We start from the raw sequence: 20,255 nt of genomic DNA on the forward strand, positions 1-20,255 counted from the left end.
CTGATAAGATGAACACCTCTCAGCCTTTGATGCACATTGTTTTTCCCTTGTTGGACTATGCTCTGCCCTCCTGACACTTTTCCTCAGACCCCGCTGTGATTGGCTGCGGGACGCTCTTTACAATGTATTTACATGTGCTGCGAGAAGGCGGTCACTCCCATTCTTCCTTTCTTGCCCGGGGAGGCAAACTAAAGTGGACAGAGTCTAAACTCAGGAGTGGAACTTCAGACTGGATTAGGAGTCACTTAAAGTAGGGTGTGGTGATTCCTCTTAAGATTCCGTCTTGTACGCTGCACCGGATGATTTCTTCCACCTGTGAGCCTGTTATTGGTCAGTTTGGCTGTTGGAGAAAACGACGACGTGCCGGCGTCTGGAGCCAGTCACGGCAACTCCGTTCCAGATAAGCCCTTATCTTTTGCGCCTTTTGCAGATGTCCCAAAAGTTTTGTCTGTTGTTCTCAGCCACATAGCACGCTCTCTCCTCCCCTGCTTTACACACACTCAGAGTCACAAGAGGTGAGGGGGAATGTGCTTTTAGAAGTACAGAAGTTTGCAACAAGTGGATCCTTTCACTCCTTAATGAAACTGAGGGACTAGTCTTGTCCAACTTTCTATAAAATTCCTTCGGAGCACTCTTACTTTGGGAACGGGAGCAGCTTTCCTGTCTTTCAGGATACCAGCTCACACAGCATTCCCGGACATCATGCCTTTGGGATCCCACTGTGGGAAACGCTGAGGGGGAGAGTGCTCAGAGCCTGTGGGACTGGTCTCAGTGGATGCTGGATGGGTTTTAAATGTTCTCTTTTGGCAGTAGGAAACCGTTTCACAGCGGAGTGGATATCAACATACAACACGACCCATGAGGACTCTTGAGTAGACGGGGAAATTCTGCAAGAGGATCCTGAAGGAAAAATTTGCGATAAACTCAGCTTGACTGCACTTGCAAGAACTTGGCTTGGCTTTTATCTGCACCGATAAAAAACAAAAACAAAACAAAACTACAAAAACACAAACAAGAGGACTTGTTTTCCAGCCCAGCTGGTTTCGCTTCGAGATTGACAGCATGGCCGGGGTCACCAGGAAGGGATCCGGGAGACCCTCGTACTACTACAGATTCCTGGGCAAATCCCGACTGCAGCGTCAGCGAAGCCGGTCCCGCAGTCGCACCAGGCCGTCTGCCAACAAGGGTAATAAAACACTGCTGCTTAAAAAGCCACTGAGGAGCAGTTTGAGCCTCGCATACAGCTGCTGCCTCAGGAATATGACAAAATACAGCTGCTGTTTGGCCAAAAACAAGATGCTTTGACCTTTCCTGGCAGTGTGTTTGTTCCTGATTCACATTAGGTTTGTTTGTCAGAGTATAAAACGAGAATATACCCTGTTGAGGCATGGAACTAAATAGAGGCATTTCTCTTTTTCTTTTNGTGTGTGTGTGTGTGTGTGTGTGTGTGTGTTGGCACTGCATAGATCCAGGTGTAGATTGTTGCCGTGGAGCTGATCGGACGTATTGATTGGTAGATCAACAGGTACGAGGGAAACTAAGCGACGTTATTTTAAGCTCTGAGCCTTTAGAGGGAATGACTCTTTAAACGTCACTTTCCTCACAACACTGCAAACTGATGAACGTTCTGCTGTCAAGAAAACGTATCACTTTTAAGGAGAAAAAAATAAACTCTTCTGAATCTGAGGGGGACACTAGTGATGTGACAGAGTGTGTGATGACCTTTAAGACTTGGAGTCATAAATAAGTTAAGTTTTCCACATCACATTAACATTATTCAATTACATTTCATTACGGCCACGCTGCTAAATATAGCTGCAAGCAGCGATGAGCGTCTCCAGCAGCTCGGCAGAGCACAGTCGTCATGGTAACTTGATCTTACAACACTGAGAGCGGCTGGGCTCTAGTAGGAGCGTGATTTTAGCGTGCTGCACCTTTGAGTATCGGAAAATAACTCCAGGCCTAAAATAAATAATAAGTCCAGACCTAAATCAGAGTCAGAATTTGATTTCAGTCTGATGAATACACATTTCTGCCACACTTTTCAGATCTGATTTGGAACCATTTTTAAAACTATGTATTTTTGGTACATATTTTTCACCGGTATGTGCTACTTATTACATAAAATCCCAACAAAAGGCATCAAATTTTATGGTTGCGTCATGAAAAAACTAACAAAAAACAAAAAAAACAAATCAAGGTGTATTAATACACACACATCTTTTAATTTGTGAGATTTAGTCTTTCACCTGAAATTCATCTTGCTTGGATTTTTGACTCGGAGCCAGATCAGGATTTTGGTGAGAGATGACATTTGACATGCTTTGAAACATCATCAATTAAAAGCTATTTTGTGAACTCAAGTTTATTGTGAAAACCTGTTTTTCCTAAAACAGGATTGTACACAGCTTTCTAGCACATTTTGATTCATAATCGCACTTGGATAAAAAAAAAAAAACCGTTAGACATCTCTCTTTGCTCTTCTCATGTGTTTGCTTAATTAGCACCATCTCTCTCATCTTCCCCGCTCTCTATTTTCCTCCTTGTTTGTCCTCCTTATTCTTTTAGCCGCAGAAGAAAGAAGTTTTGCCCCCACTCCTCTTCCGCCTCCTCCAATTGAAGTGTCTGTTTGTCTCCTGCCAACGCTGTCACACTGACTCCTCTGTTCTCATTTTGTCTCCAGCCTTGTATAATGAGCTCTGCTCGGGACAGGACATTCTGCAATTTGGCCTTTAGTCAGGGGAGGGGCCGAGTGGGTGTCCGACGCATGAATTAGAGGATGAAGACGACGCAGCAGGGATAGATGGCAGCAATTTGGCTCAAGGCACGAGTTTCTAGTTAGTTGTTTTGAGCTTTTTAATTTTTTTTTTATTTTTATGTTTGCACGATTGCACGATTCAACCAATCTGATCTTAGAGGTGAATAACTTTTCATTGACTTTTGATTAGCTGGGTTCAGTTTGATGTTGAAAACCAGCAAAAATACCTGTAAACTTTGAAGATGTTTGCACATTTCCACAACATTTTGACGCTGCATGTGCAAAAGTCATTCTACACCTAGTGCTAAGGTTCTCTATTCAGATGTGACAGTTTAAAACACTTTTTAGCTGCTCTTGGATTATTTTTCAAGAGCAAAAACTAGAAGATTTAAGATTTTAGTTGGACAAATATTGGAATATTCGAAGGATATTATTTCACGTAATATGTTCAGAGTTAATGTAAACTATATGGAATTGTGTATTTTTATGTAAACCAACTTTATTTCACTTCATGGATTATTTGTTTGGGAGAAAAAAAAACGTTGCAGCAGTTTAATCTCAAATGGTTCTCAATTGTTGATGTAGGATGGATTGTACAACTACATGTTAACCACAAGGGGGCAGTGTTGGCACGGCTCTGATTTGGCATTTAAGCTTCCCTTAGAAAAATGTGGGGACATTTAAACACATTTTGTCTCCTATAACATTTCATAAAGGATCCTTTTCCATTCCTGCCTAGAACAGAGCTTACCCCTTTGATGGATTAAAGTATTGTGACAAAGGTGGCTATGGAAAAGTGTTGATTTTGCATAAAGCATTCAGCCTTTTTAATGTTGGATACATTTGCAATCATTTTCCTTCTCATAGACAAAGAGATGGCCAGTTTTCTGTGTCATGGCGGAGTACATCTGATCAGTTCCTGCATTTTAAAAGCTCATGATGCCATGAGCTGAAACCAAGTTTCCAGGGTCTTATAAGAGGGCAGCAGGCCGATAGAATCACCAATATGAGGTACGCTTAATTATCCAATGTGCCAAGCCAGAATATTTCTAGTTAAAGTCCAACCAGCTCTACAAATTTACACGGGATTGTAGGACATGAAGCGCTTGCTCCAAAACAGCCTGTTGCTGTACACATTATGTCTAATACTTTGATAATTATCTTTGGAGATTTTTTTTTTTTTACATTATTCTGCTCAAAGTTTATGGTAACAAAATCGCCTTAGTTTCGTGGCCGTCCTTGTTTGTTATAGTATTAAGTATTAAGTAAGTGAGACTGACATTAAACCTGGTTAGTTTAGATGAGAAGCTATTGTCTTTATTATTTTACGTCGGTCTCACTTGAACGTTGCGTTCTCTTGTTTTTCCGATTCCGAAGAGTAGCTAAGACAAAAGTACCTGTGGCTGTCCCATTAATTTACTGGAGTCACTGATTATGGTGGCAGTAATTTTGGTGGCAATGGGAAACAACAACAACAACAAAAAAAAAATCAAAAACTTTGGCAATGACTTCTATTAAATTCATCATGTCCACTGTGTACTCAGCTCTTCATTCAGAAAATGATCGGTGCTGGAATAAAGGTGACTCGGCTCTATTGACATTTTTATTTGCTGCATAAATCAAGTGTCTGATGAGGAGGGGCAGAAAGAAAGAAAGAAAGAAAGAAAGAAAGAAAGAAAGAAAGAAAGAAAGAAAGAAAGAAAGAAAGAAAGAAAAAACATCTCGACAGTCCGCTGCTGCTGTACACACACATTAACTAAACTTGTATGTTCAAACTCAAGCCCTGAATGAGAATTTTCCAATAAAACTAACCCCTCATGTCTTGAAAAGGTTGGATCGACGTGACTCTGCTGCTCTGGTCTGCACTTCAGATGCAATTCTGTGTGACTGCTAACCTGTAGAAAAAAAAAAAAAAAAGAAGAAAAAAAGACAATAGCGTTGGCTGTGTTAGAAATCAATGCGACTCTCTTTGTGCTTTTGTTTGCTCTGAAACAGGAGCCAGGCTCCGCTTTCAATCAGTTGTGCGTCTACGATTGTAAACAACTTAGAAAAGTTCCAAGTTATTGAAGTTCTATGCTGGGATTCAACCATTTGCCTCGGCGTCTATTGTACACCCAACATGTGGAAATATTTGCCCGTGAAACAGAGGCAAAACTAAAACAGTATTACAATACAACCGCCCTGTGTCATCTCATTAGAGCTGTGTCTAAACATGCGGAGTGAAAGGAGATTTTGTTTTTTGGTTTTGTTTCATTTCACAGTGCAGTCCGCTTGCTTTATAGATTAAATGTGCCCTAAGTACAACAGTCTTTCATGAAAGGCTTACAGGCAAACATTCATAATGAATGAAGGTAAATAGGGACACTATACCAGCTGGTCTAGTATGTGCCTTTTTGCCTTTTTCTCCTTCTTTTTTGTTTGTCGCCATGTGGATTTCACCCTTCTGTCCTCGGTTCTGCTCCAAAGGTAAGACATTTTGTTTTTATTTGCGATTTCTCTCAGGTCTCCTCAAAAATCTCTTTTGTTTACTTACTCAAAATGATCTACTTTGCGACTTCAGCCGAGTCATTTTTGTCTCACGTGCTGCGATACGTCCGTCGGCTCCACGAATGCCCATAATGTTCTGGTTTTAGTGCTTTTTAATGGCCTGTGCTGATTAGGACAGTTATGTCTTCATACCTTCCTGCAGAACAAAAGCGTATCTGATAGAGCGGATCTACTGAGATCTACTAAATGCTGGCAGAACTACAGGATGATTGCCGTTTATGGTCAGGGGATTCATTTAAGGACTCCACATCTATAATTTTGTCAGGGCAAAACCACATCACTTGGACTTCGCTGAGCAACATAAGCCCTTGTTTATGCTGCGGTTGGATCAGTTAAACTCCAAATAGAAGACGAAGAAGAAAAAAAAAAAAATAAGCGGGTTGCAAATATAAAATGACTGTTTACAACTTGATCTTCATTGTCCTTAACAGCAGATTTTCTGACAGTCACTGCTTAGTTTCCTGCTTTTGGTCGTGACATTTCTCATAGTTCTCTTTATCTGCTATTTATTCAAATTTGAGTTTTAATGCTGCATTTAGTTCCACAATTATTTTCAATCGCTGCTGCTGCTGCTGCTGCACTTAAACTGGATTTGTCCCTATCTACCCGTTCATGAGTCACACTATAATTTTGTGCAATTTGTTGGACTCTTTTGAAAGTCTGTATTTATTTATTACCCAGGCGAAAAACAACAGTCAACTTTTATGGTTTACATAAGTCACAAGTAACTGCATTATTTTCTAGGCCATTGTTTTGTGTGCATGTTTCAACTGTCTTGAAAGTCTCTCAACTTTTACTTTATAAAACCAAATAAGAAACTGAAGGGAAGGGAGTTTTATGCAGTCCCTGCAGTCAGTGGAGAGCGCAGGTTTGAAGAAGGTGAAAGGTGGCCGTGTTTTCTCAGGGGCGGGGGGAGACTGTCTGGGCACAATGCTGAACTTCTTAACTCACCTTTTTACGTCTCAGTCTCAGCATCAAGCGAGTTGCCTCACATTTTGCGCTCGCAATGCATGCACTGCCTTTTCAGCTGAAAGCATTCACGTGCTTGAATAAACTGGTGAGTTTTTAGATGCTGCCATGCTGTTTTTACTGTCTGACAACATAGACAATATTATTTCCAACATTCAAAGACACAGGAACATTTTGCTCTTGTTTGTCCAAGTTCTCATTAGGAAAGTGTTTAATTATCTGCATTTTAGGAAATGATTGCAAACGGTTTTGCATCTTATACTACCATAAGTTTTAAGTTTCATCTAGCTTGGACTGCGATCAACTCTACCTTCCCTTTTCATCGTTCCTTTCCTCACTAACTAGCACCTTTGTTTTCAAGCCAGCAGCAGTACGGTATCAGCACGCAAACTATTCGTGACCCTGACACTCTGCTCTGGCTGTCTGTAAACTCTCAGCCTAACAGAAACCCATTGTAGGTAGAAATTCCCACAGAGGCCGACATGCAAATAGTTGGGAAAATGTAGACCAGTCATTTCATTAAAAGCAGCTACAATCATTCTCATTGTAGAAACTCCTCGCGAAATTTCAGGTAAAGGGAGCATTAAAAAATTATAGTGAGACCATAATCAGTCATCTTTAAGCTTTTTCCACCTCCACTGATTTGTACCTTGTGCAGTTCAGCTGAAAAACAAACACATTTTCCTGATAGAATTTAAAAGCTGCATCAGCCTGATTGATGCACAATTGCCTAATTGTGAAAAAACTAATACTTTGTTTTGCATATCCTGACTGAGTCCTGCACTTGGACTATGTCTTTCCAAAAAAAAGAAAAAAAAAACAAAACACAAGTGACTTGAAAGGTTCTTTTGTAAACAAGAGTTATAGCCTTTTATAGACACCTGTAGGTTTTGTGCTACAACAACTGACTGTTCATGTTTCACCTGCATTGACAAAAAGTTTAGTGCCAACTTTAGAAAGGTGAACCCAACCAAACCACCAAAAAGTTATGTGGGCATGATGTTTTGTTTCTGTGCTGTTTTTTTTTTTTTTTTGCCAGAAGCAGGGAGACTTTATTATTGTCTTTATTCATGGTTAAATGACGGGCAAGCCTCCGGTCAATAGGTGGCAGCAGTGTTCGAATTAACTAGCAGGTTGCCCGTTCAAGCTAGTAGAAGTAGTAGCAGGCCACACGGACATACCTGTGCAAACAGAGGTGATGGCGGAGGATACAAGCGCGGATGTTTTGAAACGTGTCTACCTCCATAGAGCAGAGATGGAGAAGTTTGTGACTGTGAAAAGCAAAACGGCGGTAGAGGTTGGTAAACAACTGATAGACAACAACATGTCTTAATGTATTTAGGTGCTGAGCTAAAATCATGGGAGGGTTTCTCTAGCTCTCGTTTAACTCTGGAAATGGTCTTCAACTGATAGAAGGCCAACTTTGTATTTGTCTTTGTGTGTGTGTGAAGGTTCAGGTCTGAGTCCATCACTACACCCAGATTTTGGGCCTGATTGGTTGTTTGTTGTCTGTAATAGTTGAAGCTGTGGGCTGACTCTTGATTGCTCCCATTTATATCCAAATATAATAACTTCACTTTTGTTTCTGTTCAGCTGAAAAAAGTTACAGTCCATACATTGATTTGTACTAAGCAGCTCAGCACTTGGATGAATTTGTGGTCACCTGCTGAGATTATAATGCAAATATGTGTATTATTTGCATAGTTATGGTAGATAAGAGGGACTCCAAGGACTGGGGTATCAGTCCTTGGGATACCCCAAGGACTGAACCTTGGGGTATCCCACCTTGGGGTATCCCACAAGTGACTTCTGTTCGCTCTGATGAGAAGTCACCTATGACAGCTTAGCTTTTTTCATTTTTAACAGATTCACTATCGCTGATGGCAGATGTGCTCACAGGACTGAATACTGAAATTGGTTTATGTGTTGTAATAACATTTTCCTTCTCAAAGATGTGTTTGTTTTCTGAAAAATTCTAAATTAGAAATCCCACATTAACCGTAGGAAAAAACAAATCACGTCAATTTGTATTTCTCAAATTCCTAGACCTTTAACAGACCTTTGTACAATTTTGAAAGACCGTGCAAATCTAGTTTGTTGTCAGCTGACAACATTCCAATGTGCCTTTTGAGATCAATTCTTAACCTCATTATTTGTATTTATTTGACTTTGCTTTTCTGGTCTTTTTTTCCCCTCCCCACCAAAAGAACAATAGAAGCATATTTGTGGGTGTCTTATGACCCAAGTGGCAGAAAGTTGACGCACAAAATGTTTCATATTTCGTTTGCTTCTCTACATGAGGCTCTAGAGGCAAATTTTGCTGATGCATAACTCTTAATGGACATTCTGACTGCTCTTGGTGGACGCTGAGGCAAAGAGCCCAGCCTCCGTCAGAGACTCACAGACACACTACTGTGTTAAGTCGCTGGAGGTTTATGGGCTGAGGTAATGACAGAAACTGTGCACAGAAGGCGGTGTTATGGTTCCCTCTGCGCGCAGTAGCAACAAGCGTCGCGATGAACAATTGAGCAGCCACGGAAGGAAGGAAATCTAATGTCGATGGGAGCAGAGGAGAGGGAGACTTTTTCATTAGGTACAATCAGCAGATATATGCATGGTAGGAACTGTGCAAATGTTGATTACAAAAGTTTCATTTCAACTTGTTTTTCCACATGTGTACGTAGTGCAGCTGTAGTCACAGGAGAATCAAGTTGCCTGGAGACCTTTACCTTTTACATGCTTGTCTACAGTTTTCTTTCTAATCTTGAGGGACAACTCTCTCTTTAACTTCCTGTGGTCCATGTCCATTGTGGTACCTTGTCACCAAGCAACACAGTGACTACTCGTAACCTTTTAAGTAGGCAGATTCACTGTATGCATGCTTGAGGACTCCTGCAATGCTAATTGGAGGACACACCTTAGTTCAACATATCCGAGAGGTCAAATTATGATCGATAGTTTTTGTCCAGGTTTGTTCCATAAGTTTTTCTTTTTAAATCATTCTGTTCAGCATGTGATTTTCATTGGTTAATTTTCGGTAAGGTTTTATTTCAAGTTATTTTAGTGGGCTTTTTGGTCATTAACCGAGGGGCACCAACAATTTTGTCCACGTTTATATGTTTTTTTTTTTTGTTTTTTTATGCAATATTATCAGCCAACCACTTGAGAGGTCTGTGTTGGTCAACCTCGTCAACACAACAATGTAACTCAGTTCCTTTCTTACTTCAGAATATGAACTTTAAACCCTGGGAACGTGACATGACGATTTTAAATGATAGTCTGATGTTCTGTTCCTCTTTGGATTAGAGTGGCTGGTCTGCTGCCTAAGATCTCTCTCTCTTTCGCTCTAAAATTTGCATCTTCAGCTTGTTTCTAAAAGATCAACCTGTAGAGTTGAGTCACTTTTGCTTTTCCATTGAAAATTTAAGGCAGCAAAAGTGAGAAAAGTGGAAATGTAGTCTCAAAAACAACTATAATTCATAAGGACTCAGATTGAAAGCCTGATAAGATGAACACCTCTCAGCCTTTGATGCACATTGTTTTTCCCTTGTTGGACTATGCTCTGCCCTCCTGACACTTTTCCTCAGACCCCGCTGTGATTGGCTGCGGGACGCTCTTTACAATGTATTTACATGTGCTGCGAGAAGGCGGTCACTCCCATTCTTCCTTTCTTGCCCGGGGAGGCAAACTAAAGTGGACAGAGTCTAAACTCAGGAGTGGAACTTCAGACTGGATTAGGAGTCACTTAAAGTAGGGTGTGGTGATTCCTCTTAAGAATCCGTCTTGTACGCTGCACCGGATGATTTCTTCCACCTGTGAGCCTGTTATTGGTCAGTTTGGCTGTTGGAGAAAACGACGACGTGCCGGCGTCTGGAGCCAGTCACGGCAACTCCGTTCCAGATAAGCCCTTATCTTTTGCGCCTTTTGCAGATGTCCCAAAAGTTTTGTCTGTTGTTCTCAGCCACATAGCACGCTCTCTCCTCCCCTGCTTTACACACACTCAGAGTCACAAGAGGTGAGGGGGAATGTGCTTTTAGAAGTACAGAAGTTTGCAACAAGTGGATCCTTTCACTCCTTAATGAAACTGAGGGACTAGTCTTGTCCAACTTTCTATAAAATTCCTTCGGAGCACTCTTACTTTGGGAACGGGAGCAGCTTTCCTGTATTTCAGGATACCAGCTCACACAGCATTCCCGGACATCATGCCTTTGGGATCCCACTGTGGGAAACGCTGAGGGGAGAGTGCTCAGAGCCCGTGGGACTGGTCTCAGTGGATGCTGGATGGGTTTTAAATGTTCTCTTTTGGCAGTAGGAAACCGTTTCACAGCGGAGTGGATATCAACATACAACACGACCCATGAGGACTCTTGAGTAGACGGGGAAATTCTGCAAGAGGATCCTGAAGGAAAAATTTGCGATAAACTCAGCTTGACTGCACTCGCAAGAACTTGGCTTGGCTTTTATCTGCACCGATAAAAAACAAAAACAAAACAAAACTACAAAAACACAAACAAGAGGACTTGTTTTCCAGCCCAGCTGGTTTCGCTTCGAGATTGACAGCATGGCCGGGGTCACCAGGAAGGGATCCGGGAGACCCTCGTACTACTACAGATTCCTGGGCAAATCCCGACTGCAGCGTCAGCGAAGCCGGTCCCGCAGTCGCACCAGGCCGTCTGCCAACAAGGGTAATAAAACACTGCTGCTTAAAAAGCCACTGAGGAGCAGTTTGAGCCTCGCATACAGCTGCTGCCTCAGGAATATGACAAAATACAGCTGCTGTTTGGCCAAAAACAAGATGCTTTGACCTTTCCTGGCAGTGTGTTTGTTCCTGATTCATATTAGGTTTGTTTGTCAGAGTATAAAACGAGAATATACCCTGTTGAGGCATGGAACTAAATAGAGGCATTTCTCTTTTTCTTTTCTTTTTTTTCTTTTTTTTTTTGAAAATTTACATTTTGTACAAAGGGCAGCTTCTTCTTTTTTTATTTTTTATTTTTGGTGTCATTACTTTTAGAAGTCCACAGCACTTTGTCGTAGATGCCTGACTGTGAGCTCTGGTGAGAGATAACAGTTTGGTGTCACCGTTCACAAAGCGATGATGCTCTTACGTTGCCTCACTGCTTCTTGACAGCTTTCAGTTTAGCAGGGTTCCACCCTGTTCGGGCGCTTTGCCTGCAAGTATATTTTTGGTGTCGGCAGCAAAAAAAAAAAAAAAAAGTCAGTTTTCTGCTCTGTATAAATACTTCTTCTCTTTTGAGTCTGGCTCCTCCGGCAATCTGTTTGTTCATTGCTCTGTTTTTCTGCCTTTCGGTGCTGCAGGCTGCATTTGAACTGCTACATTATAGTGATAAGTCTATCCCCAAGGCTTTGTTGAACTTTTTTATAAGAAAAAGAAGTATCTCTGAATATTGAACCTATTGATTCCCCGCCCCCCCGCCCCCTCCAGGCGAGCTGCCATAACTTGGCGATCAGGGAAATATGTAGACGGAACTGCTGGGGTTTTTTTTCGTGTTTTTCTCAACTGTGGTTCGATGCAAACTTTCAGAAGACAAACAGTTCAGACTAATTTCCCTTTAAGATCAAACTGAATATTGAGTTTTGTGTAATCAAGACCTCCCAACAGACCATTTCTAACGTTTAGGTTGAAATTTGATTCAAAAGGAAGTCTTTAATTAGTATCTAAAACTAGATTTGGATACTAAATGTTTTCCCATTACATCCAGATCCAAATAAAGATGGATGTGCAAAACAGAGTTCAAATGGACAAGATGAGACGATGTGTCAACCAGCCAACTTGATTTATTCACAAAAAAGTGCTTCATGAAACATAAATTATGCTTTACAGAGTCTATAAAAAGTATAAAAATGCTTCTTTTTTATGTTTTGACAAATATAATTAGTGTATATTCACAAGTCAACCCTTTGTCCCATCAGTCTCTGTCTTAGCAATTTTGAGATAAGACAAAACTAACTTACAAGAAACTTTTTAGCAAGATACAGAGGCCTGTTTTAAGTAAATAATTCCTTAATATTTATGACAAAGTTTTATTTCCATTGGCAGATTTTTTTAACTTATAACAATACATTTTCCCACACAACAATAGTTGCAGTGGACAAAAGTCCTTTTGTCTGTCAATAGAACAAGTAATTTTTCATCAACATTAAGGAATTGTTTACTCATAATATCTCACTGAAAAGTTACTTTTAAGTTAGTTTTGTCTTATTTCAAGTGTAGTAAGATATTTACACTGGAAACAGACCAAAATTACTTGGTAAGATTTTGTGTTTTTTTTGCAGTGCTCTACAGAGCTAGTACAGTAGAACCTTGCCAATTTGTGGATCAGTATTGATAGATTTGTAGATTTTTAAAACTTTTTTTTTAATAGAACATGATTCCAAATTATTTGTGAAAGCTCTACCTATTTGCAGATCTTTATGCTCATCTAAAATGTTTGAAAGAAAATTTGGCTCTGAAAGGTAAAATACCTTGGCGCAATACTACTTTACAAGTTCTCGAGTGCTCCTTCCACCCACCAGGCTTTGCTGCCCTGGATGGTGGGCCATATCGAATAAAGACCTAGTGAATATCCAGCTATGTTTTAATGAATCTCTGGTCAGTGCAGAATTACACAAGTCAGTTTCACTAGTCTCAAACTTTTTTTTTATGCTTCTACAATGTTTGCAAATCTGTCATATTTTATCTGTCACTCTTTCAAAGTGTTGTATTTTAACAGAGTACCCAAAATGTTTCCTCACTAACAATTTAAAAGTTTTTCTTTTTTTTGTGTGTGTAACCAAATCTTGTTAGCTGAATGTCAGAGAGCCAATATTAGGTGATGCTTTCAACATAAAACAGCAGCTTGAGAACATATTCTTTTATTACTGAAAAGCATCAGCAAAATATCACGCTTAAAGCACACACCTTTATATCCAGGCTTATGAATCCATAAACTTATTTTACCAGATGAAGTCACTTATACAAAATAAACCGCTGAGCTGTTTCAACACCGTCCTGAGAAATAGACTTATTTAGCAAGAATCGATATAAACTTCCAGCATGTGGATCAAATCGACTCTTTGCATTAAGGCTTCGTCAGTTTCTTCAAAGTGAAACTGTGGCTGCGCTTCTGTAGCCAGAAACGGGCAAAGTCGGGCCCTAGTCATGAGGAGGAGAGCAGAACGTGGTGGTGCCTGCGCTGAGCGTCTTCACTCTGATCAAAGTGGAGCTTTGAAGTCTCCCCACTCTATCATTCACTGGTCTAAAGAGCACACGCACGTGCACACATGTGTTTGAGCCTGGACACAAAGACACTCGCAGAGACGCTCTTGCCTTGATCTTTGTGGGTAAGCGCAGGCTCCCTCCACGAAAACTTTTAACACGGTGAGCACAAGTTAACAGTAACACACAGCAGAGCAGCTTGTATCCAGATGAAGGAGAGGTTTCTTCAAAAAAAAAAAAATTTTTTTTGGTTTGTGTGGTACTGGAAAATTTTTGTAGTAGTAAAATTTTACTGTCTCCCTAGACTTCCTTTTAACTTCGAGTAATTCTCGACAGTACTGTAAAAAGTTCATATAAAAAGTCTCCTACTTCTTTGAGCTTCTCATCAGTGACATTTGTGAAAAATCTGCTACCCTGTGTTGGTCTCTCTTCATATAAATCTAGGAAAATGCACTGAAGTTTGTTGTAACATGATGCAATTTGGCAAAGATTGACATCGATACATACTTTTACAAGTCATACATAAAGGCATATTTATTTGTTTTGAATTTACTTTAGAGGCAACGAGAAACATGCAAAGAATGAAATACTGTAAACTTAAAGCGACGTCAACTCATATTGATGTCATGAAATGTGGCAGTTACATCGGATAAAATTAAGAACATGCATGTCTGAATGTTCACAAAAAAATATAGGTGAACATAACCCAAACGAGTGCTGCTTCTATCTCATTTAGTTGAAATGCTATTGGCATGTTCTTGAAAATACACGGGCCAGTGCAGACCTTCTCGGAAAACCCAACAATAATTGAATATTTTCACAGACGTATCTGAGAATGTGAATTCCTTTCAGAAAATGACATTTATATAATATATACAAGGTTTCCCCCAGAAAAGCCCGGTGGTCGGGGAGCTCAGCAGTCATTTATCTAGCAGCCTGCTGCGTTTTTGAGTTAAAGAATGTTTAACATTGACAGGAAATTTGAAAATATCACTTGATATTTATGTGTTATTTTATGATTGGAAGATTAATATCTGAACACCAACTATAAAGTCTAAGAAAATGCAAATGTAAAAAAAATATATAAATAACTAAGTAATGATAAGTCTGCTGGGTGTACAAGTCAAGCCTGGTGGCCCGCCAGGCTTATAATTCACTGGGGGAAACCCTGATATAGATTCACTACACATAGGGTGAAACATGCAAGACTTTATTTCTTGTATTTTGGATAATTATGGCCAACATATAACGGAAATCCAGAAAAATTAGTTCAATAAAATAGATGAATAAAAGAGGATGTTTTAAACTAAAATGTCAGGTTTCTCAGAGGTATCTTCAATTGTATGAACTCAACACTTGGTCGGTGCTCCTTCTGCATGAATAGGTACATCGTTTATGTCTTATGTTTAAGTATGTGTGGACTTTTGAATTCTCTCAACGTCAGTCTAATCTAGTTTCCTCCAAGGCTGCAGTACATCATAAACAAAAGCTATTGCAGCATGAAGTTCCATCCAACTTCAATGTGTTATCTAACCAGTTGAAATCAGTGTGTGGGAAAGAAATTAGAGGGTTTTTCTTTTCCTCTGTAAAGACGTTTTCAGTTCGCCTGAAGCAAGTTGTATAATGCTGAGACCAACATTCATCACAGCAGGACGATATAGAAATGCGCTATAGGCCCCGTTATGTGTTTCTATCTTGAGAAAGCTGCTGGAGTCTCTTATGAAAGCCTGGCTGCCTGTTTCGCAGATCAGATTGCATGAGCTCATGTGTTTTCGTTTTCATGCCATGTGCATACACGCTCATTGTTATCTGTGAATGGAAGGTCTTGTGTGCTTTTGGCTCACCCCTGAACACCGCTCGGGATCTGTTTCCTCCACTTTGCGGTGGACGGTGACATTGACATGCAAAAACCCTACTTATCTCAAAAAAAGGAGAATAGCAGGAGGGAAACGTTCAGTGTGATCCCGTATCTTGCACTCGGGGTCTAACGCTGTTGTTTGTGTCAGAATATTAGGTCTAAACCTTGACTGGAACAATGTCATGACAGCATGATGTGGATATGTTTTAACTGTTAGGTGAGGAACCTTTAGTATAAACGGTAGTGAATTACGACTAAGTACATCAAGCCTAAGGTATAATAGAAATGTTGATCTCTTTGGATGGCCTTGATTTGTTTTTCTTTCTTAAGTTGGTCTGGTATTGACAGGATGTTCACATCCTGACCAAACCTGTCAGTCTTTAGAAAAAACACGCTTCTCTTCCCCCCCCCCAACAATCTCAGCTAACCTTTTTCCCCCAAATTTTACTTTTAGATGAATGTTGTCACAATATCTTCAGAAAACCTGGGAACTGTTTGAGGTCTGCCAATTGACCCGCTGTTGAGTTGTCTGATGTTTTTTTTGTTTTTTGTTTTTTTTTTTTATCTGACAGCAATCCTATGTAGCAATTTGCTCCCCAGAGCATATTTATATCTTGGTGGTACATTTTTGAAAATATAACCCAGTCTTGATTTACCTTGAAAGCCTTTTGTTGTTTTCGTTTCAAATGACTGCAGGTCCTTTCTCTGCTTCACCATCTGGTATTTTTACGGTTTTGGTCATTTCATACATGACTTCCTTTAGGTATGCAATAGAATATCAGCTGTGGTACATTTAATACTGACCGTGCTTAATTACAAATTCGCCATGTTAACAGCAGATAATTTGATTTAGTAATTGACTCACAATGAACTGTGACTAGGAGTAGTTTAGGTCTCCATGTCTACAGCAGAAGGTCATCTAGGGTTATTTTGGCTCCTAATGTGTCATGTTTCATAAGGGTTGAGTGGCCAAAATGGACCAAACTAATTAAATACAATGCATTTACTGTAAATTCACTGTTTTTGCATTTCATTTATTATTTTACACAATGGAAACTACATGAAAATGTTTTAATTACATATGTACAGAAGGGTTTGCTTCCTAGTAAGAAATAGAAGATGAGCAGAACAGAGTACAATAGGAGAATAGGATCATAAAATGTCAAGTAGTGGATGGATGGACAGATTGATGAATGGATTTGAAAAATGATTCAGTCTTGTCTATATCGAGTTGGAGTAAATTCTGACACTTTCACTTGTGAATAGTTTAGATGCGGCGGACCCCCGGTGTTCTCATGGGTTAGAAGCCACAGTGCCTTACAAATCGCTAAAATCCATCAATACACAAAACCCCTATAAGTACTCTTATATCTACCTATTTGAATAGCTCACACAAAATATACCTAAATATTAATGTAGATGCACAGTGGAAACCGTCTTAGCACTACTACTAGGATATACAGTCTACCTTATTTCCGTTCTCGGAGGTCCAGCCAATAAGTGTCAAGGAAAACAGAGGATGCTCTTATATTGACCGCTTTGCAGAAACCAACCTTGTCAAATAGCTTTGTGTCTAAATGGTTTAACTTTCCAAAATGAATTTTCCTTTGGAGACTGTAAGATGTGCTCTATGGGGGAAAAAAACCTGCCAGTGGGCAGGATTTTCTACGAGTCACGCTCCGCGGAAAAATCAGCGCATGAGTGAATCTGCGAATATTGAACCACAAACAGGTGGTCACCACTGTACACTGACTCAATAGCTGCAGTGGACAAAAGTCTCATAGTGACAGAAATACAAAGTGGTATGTCCACACTGAAATCTTGGAGGATTACTTGAGTTGTGGTGGGATGGGGGGTGTTCCAGTTTAAGTATGGCAGATTACAACACTATTAAATCATAAGTTAAAAATTTACAGCCATTTTTTTTCCCTCCTGCAAAGCTTTTCATTGCTGTGTGGACATGTTTTAAACTTATGATATCTCAGAAGACGAGGGCTGTCAGTCTCCATTAGCAAAACATGCGTACCTCCATATTATGAGCAACCAGTGAGAATTATGTGTTGGCATAACATATTTAAACTGTTCAAATCCCTCTGCGAGCTTCACCAAAGGAAAACAACAGGAGTTGGATAAGAAAAACTGAGGTAGACAAAGCTGTAGTCGCAGTAGTAATTAGAAAGACAATGAGGCGAAACAGAACAGCAGTTGCTAACGCTTTCAGGGTATATTGACTGTTTTATGAGAGTTCAAGATAGGGCACCAACTATGATCGCTCAAAGTTAAACTGGCACAAAACAAATACTTTTCTACAAGCTGTCTGCAGCTTGGGGAAAACTATTTGATTTTCCCAGTAACGGCTCAATAATGCATCACTGCTGACAGTTATTATGCATAATTATATCCTCAATGGGTCGTTACCAAGAAACACTTGCGATCGGTGCTACTGCACCGCGCTTTTGTTCTGTCAGGTGGAGTGTTTAGACTTTCAGTCAAGTGCGTCTGGGTGTTGTGCGAGTGTGTTTATGTTTGGGCTGATGGGAAATACGGACAGAATTAATGCTGATATGGAGAACATGGTGGAAACATCACCGATAATCACTGTGACTCATTCGCATTCGCACCCAAACACATAAAGGAAGGAAACAAACAGTCTTGGTTGGTCTCCCAAAGTCTTAATCTGCTGTAAACATTAATAAGATAGACAAAGGAAGTGATTCAATTGGAAGTGGCACTGTATTCGAATCCTCAACATCTTCACCGATGGAATCATTTATTTTTTTCTTGTTTGCTCGGAAACAGATAAGTGTCTTTATCTGTTTTCGTGGTTTGTTTTAGAGCAGCTACTCTAAGATTAAGGACGGGTTGGGAAAAACAAAGGCCTCGATTGCCAACGGAGGCAGCTTGACTGTTGGTTTGACTTTGAGCCAATAAAAGCACAGAGGAAAGGTGTTTCCTGTCCACTTTCCAGCTGTGCATAAGTACACAAAAACCAATAGAAGAATTTCTAATACGAAGGGCAAGGAAAGGTTAGTTCGGCTGTGAAGTGGCTGAAGTGAAACCACCAGAATTTTGTCATCATCTCAGTGTTTAACCAGGGATTACTCTGTGATCTCACTCTCATTTCTGAAATCTGTGCCCTTGCATGCGCTCTTCCCCTCAGCATGAGTCATCAAGAAGGGCCAGATGACACAGTCTGTCTGAGCACCCAAAAGAGTCCAATAACAGAAGGACAGGTGCAGGATAATCCCACTAATCCATAGAAATCCGCACGGATTACATTCCAGAGACGAAGAACAATTTCAGAGAAATGGCTGCGGGACTACAGGAATACTGCGATAACTCGTCATAATTGAATTGCCTTTCGACATATTGCAGTTGCACAACAGTAGGTGACTAAGAAATCCTGCGTTATGTAAAAACAAGGATGCTACTGCGGTACGTTTTACTAGTCTGAAATATTTTTGACACCAAATCACATCCTTCGTGTTGTTTACGTTGGCTGACCACTCAAGCCGGTAAAGTCTCACAGCTTTGGGAACGAAGGATAGAAAACACCATCCCGCATTCACAGTGTGGTGCTGTCCAAGCACTTCTGAATCCCCCCCAGTTTTCTTAGACGTGCATCGAAATAAATTAAAAAGGTCAAGCTCATGTAGTTTTCTAACAGAGTGATATTATTTTATCTATTTGATTTGTTTATAATAGAGAAGTTTACAAAATAGTTTCTCGGAAAATGTCAATATTACATAAGGATGATTATAACCAGGACGTTTGATTCAGAAAGATTGGCTGACTGAAATGTGCGCCCAGCTGCTGTGCAGTGTCTGCTTGGTGGAGGCTTGTTTTGAATTACTGTGTCAATGCAGAGTGCCATGGAGGCAGTCAGCCTGCGTGTGCTGAGGTGAGGAAGCAGAAGATGTTTTGATGTTAGCTTTCCGCTTATCTGCATAGTTGACTCTCTGGTCCATTAACTTCTGCTTGACGATCGTCCGTAGCTTCTCCATTTGGCTAAGGTCAGGTTGGTTTTCTGGTTCAGTGAAGCACAGTGTTGCCATGATCATTTGTAATTTTGCCTGTGAGGCTATAGGTGCAAAGTCCTACCCTCACAGGCAAATCTTCTTTTCCATAAAGTGTGTCAGCACTGGGAAGCAGGACGTGCTCTAAAATTTCCCCATCGCCCCGGAGTGCTGATTTGAGAAAACACATTTGACCAGAACCGCCAGGTGACATGGCTGCCACAAAACTTTGCATTGATGTTAGGAAGTAGCTTAACACAAGGTGCAACAGATGCAGTCTGTGTCATGATTCCTGTTGCTTGTGCAATTTTTTTTTGTCAGCATCCTTTCTTCTACTAAACATCAGAAAGTTGTAACCATGTTAATGAATTACCAGTAGAGTCTTTTTGCAGAAAAACTAAATGAAACAAAACTCCCCTTTTTCAGTCTGATTGGTCAGATGTTTTGAAACCAACCAATATAATTCAGTTCCGTCTCAGTTGGTTTATTTTCTTACTGAAGATTACATATTTGAAACACTTAAGTATAATTTGTACTTTCACAAGACATTAATAATGTTTATTGTATACCGCAGCCACTGTTCATATAAAAATGGTTTTATACTGGGCGACGGTATATAAAAGCAGAAAATAAACTATTTCAAATTTTCAATTTAATTGCTACCAGCTGTCAAATTTAATAGTTTAGTTACAATAACTGAGATTCAGGTGCAAAACTGACAATATCAATTCATCACATTCGATTCTTTGGTTAAAAACTAAAACAGGATCACAGGTTCGGTTCTGCTGCTTCTTCTTCCTGTTCTGTTCAGCTAAACATCTATGCAGTCATGATTTCAGAACACAAATTTGACTAAACTGTTCAGTGTTCATGAACTGCATGACGATA

General features: G+C 40.0%; 1 protein-coding gene across 7 annotated transcripts in view; it reads left to right on the forward strand.

Moving 5' to 3' along the window:
- LOC103135907 (disabled homolog 2-interacting protein) overlaps positions 1–20,255 on the forward strand; it is a 189,150-nt gene that overhangs the window by 53,872 nt on the left and 115,023 nt on the right. For 2 of the 7 annotated variants that reach the window (XM_007548915.2, XM_007548916.2), the window contains exon 1: positions 10,247–10,959. The exons of the other annotated variants lie outside the window; for them this stretch is intronic. In XM_007548915.2, coding sequence (XP_007548977.1) covers positions 10,836–10,959 — 124 coding nt within the window. In that variant the 5' untranslated portion in view covers positions 10,247–10,835. Of the gene's footprint in view, positions 1–10,246; positions 10,960–20,255 lie in introns of those variants that run through there. 7 annotated transcript variants of the gene reach the window in all.

Source organism: Poecilia formosa, unplaced genomic scaffold (assembly GCF_000485575.1).
Source record: "Poecilia formosa unplaced genomic scaffold, Poecilia_formosa-5.1.2 Scaffold28, whole genome shotgun sequence".
In the NCBI taxonomy this organism is placed as follows: domain Eukaryota; kingdom Metazoa; phylum Chordata; class Actinopteri; order Cyprinodontiformes; family Poeciliidae; genus Poecilia; species Poecilia formosa.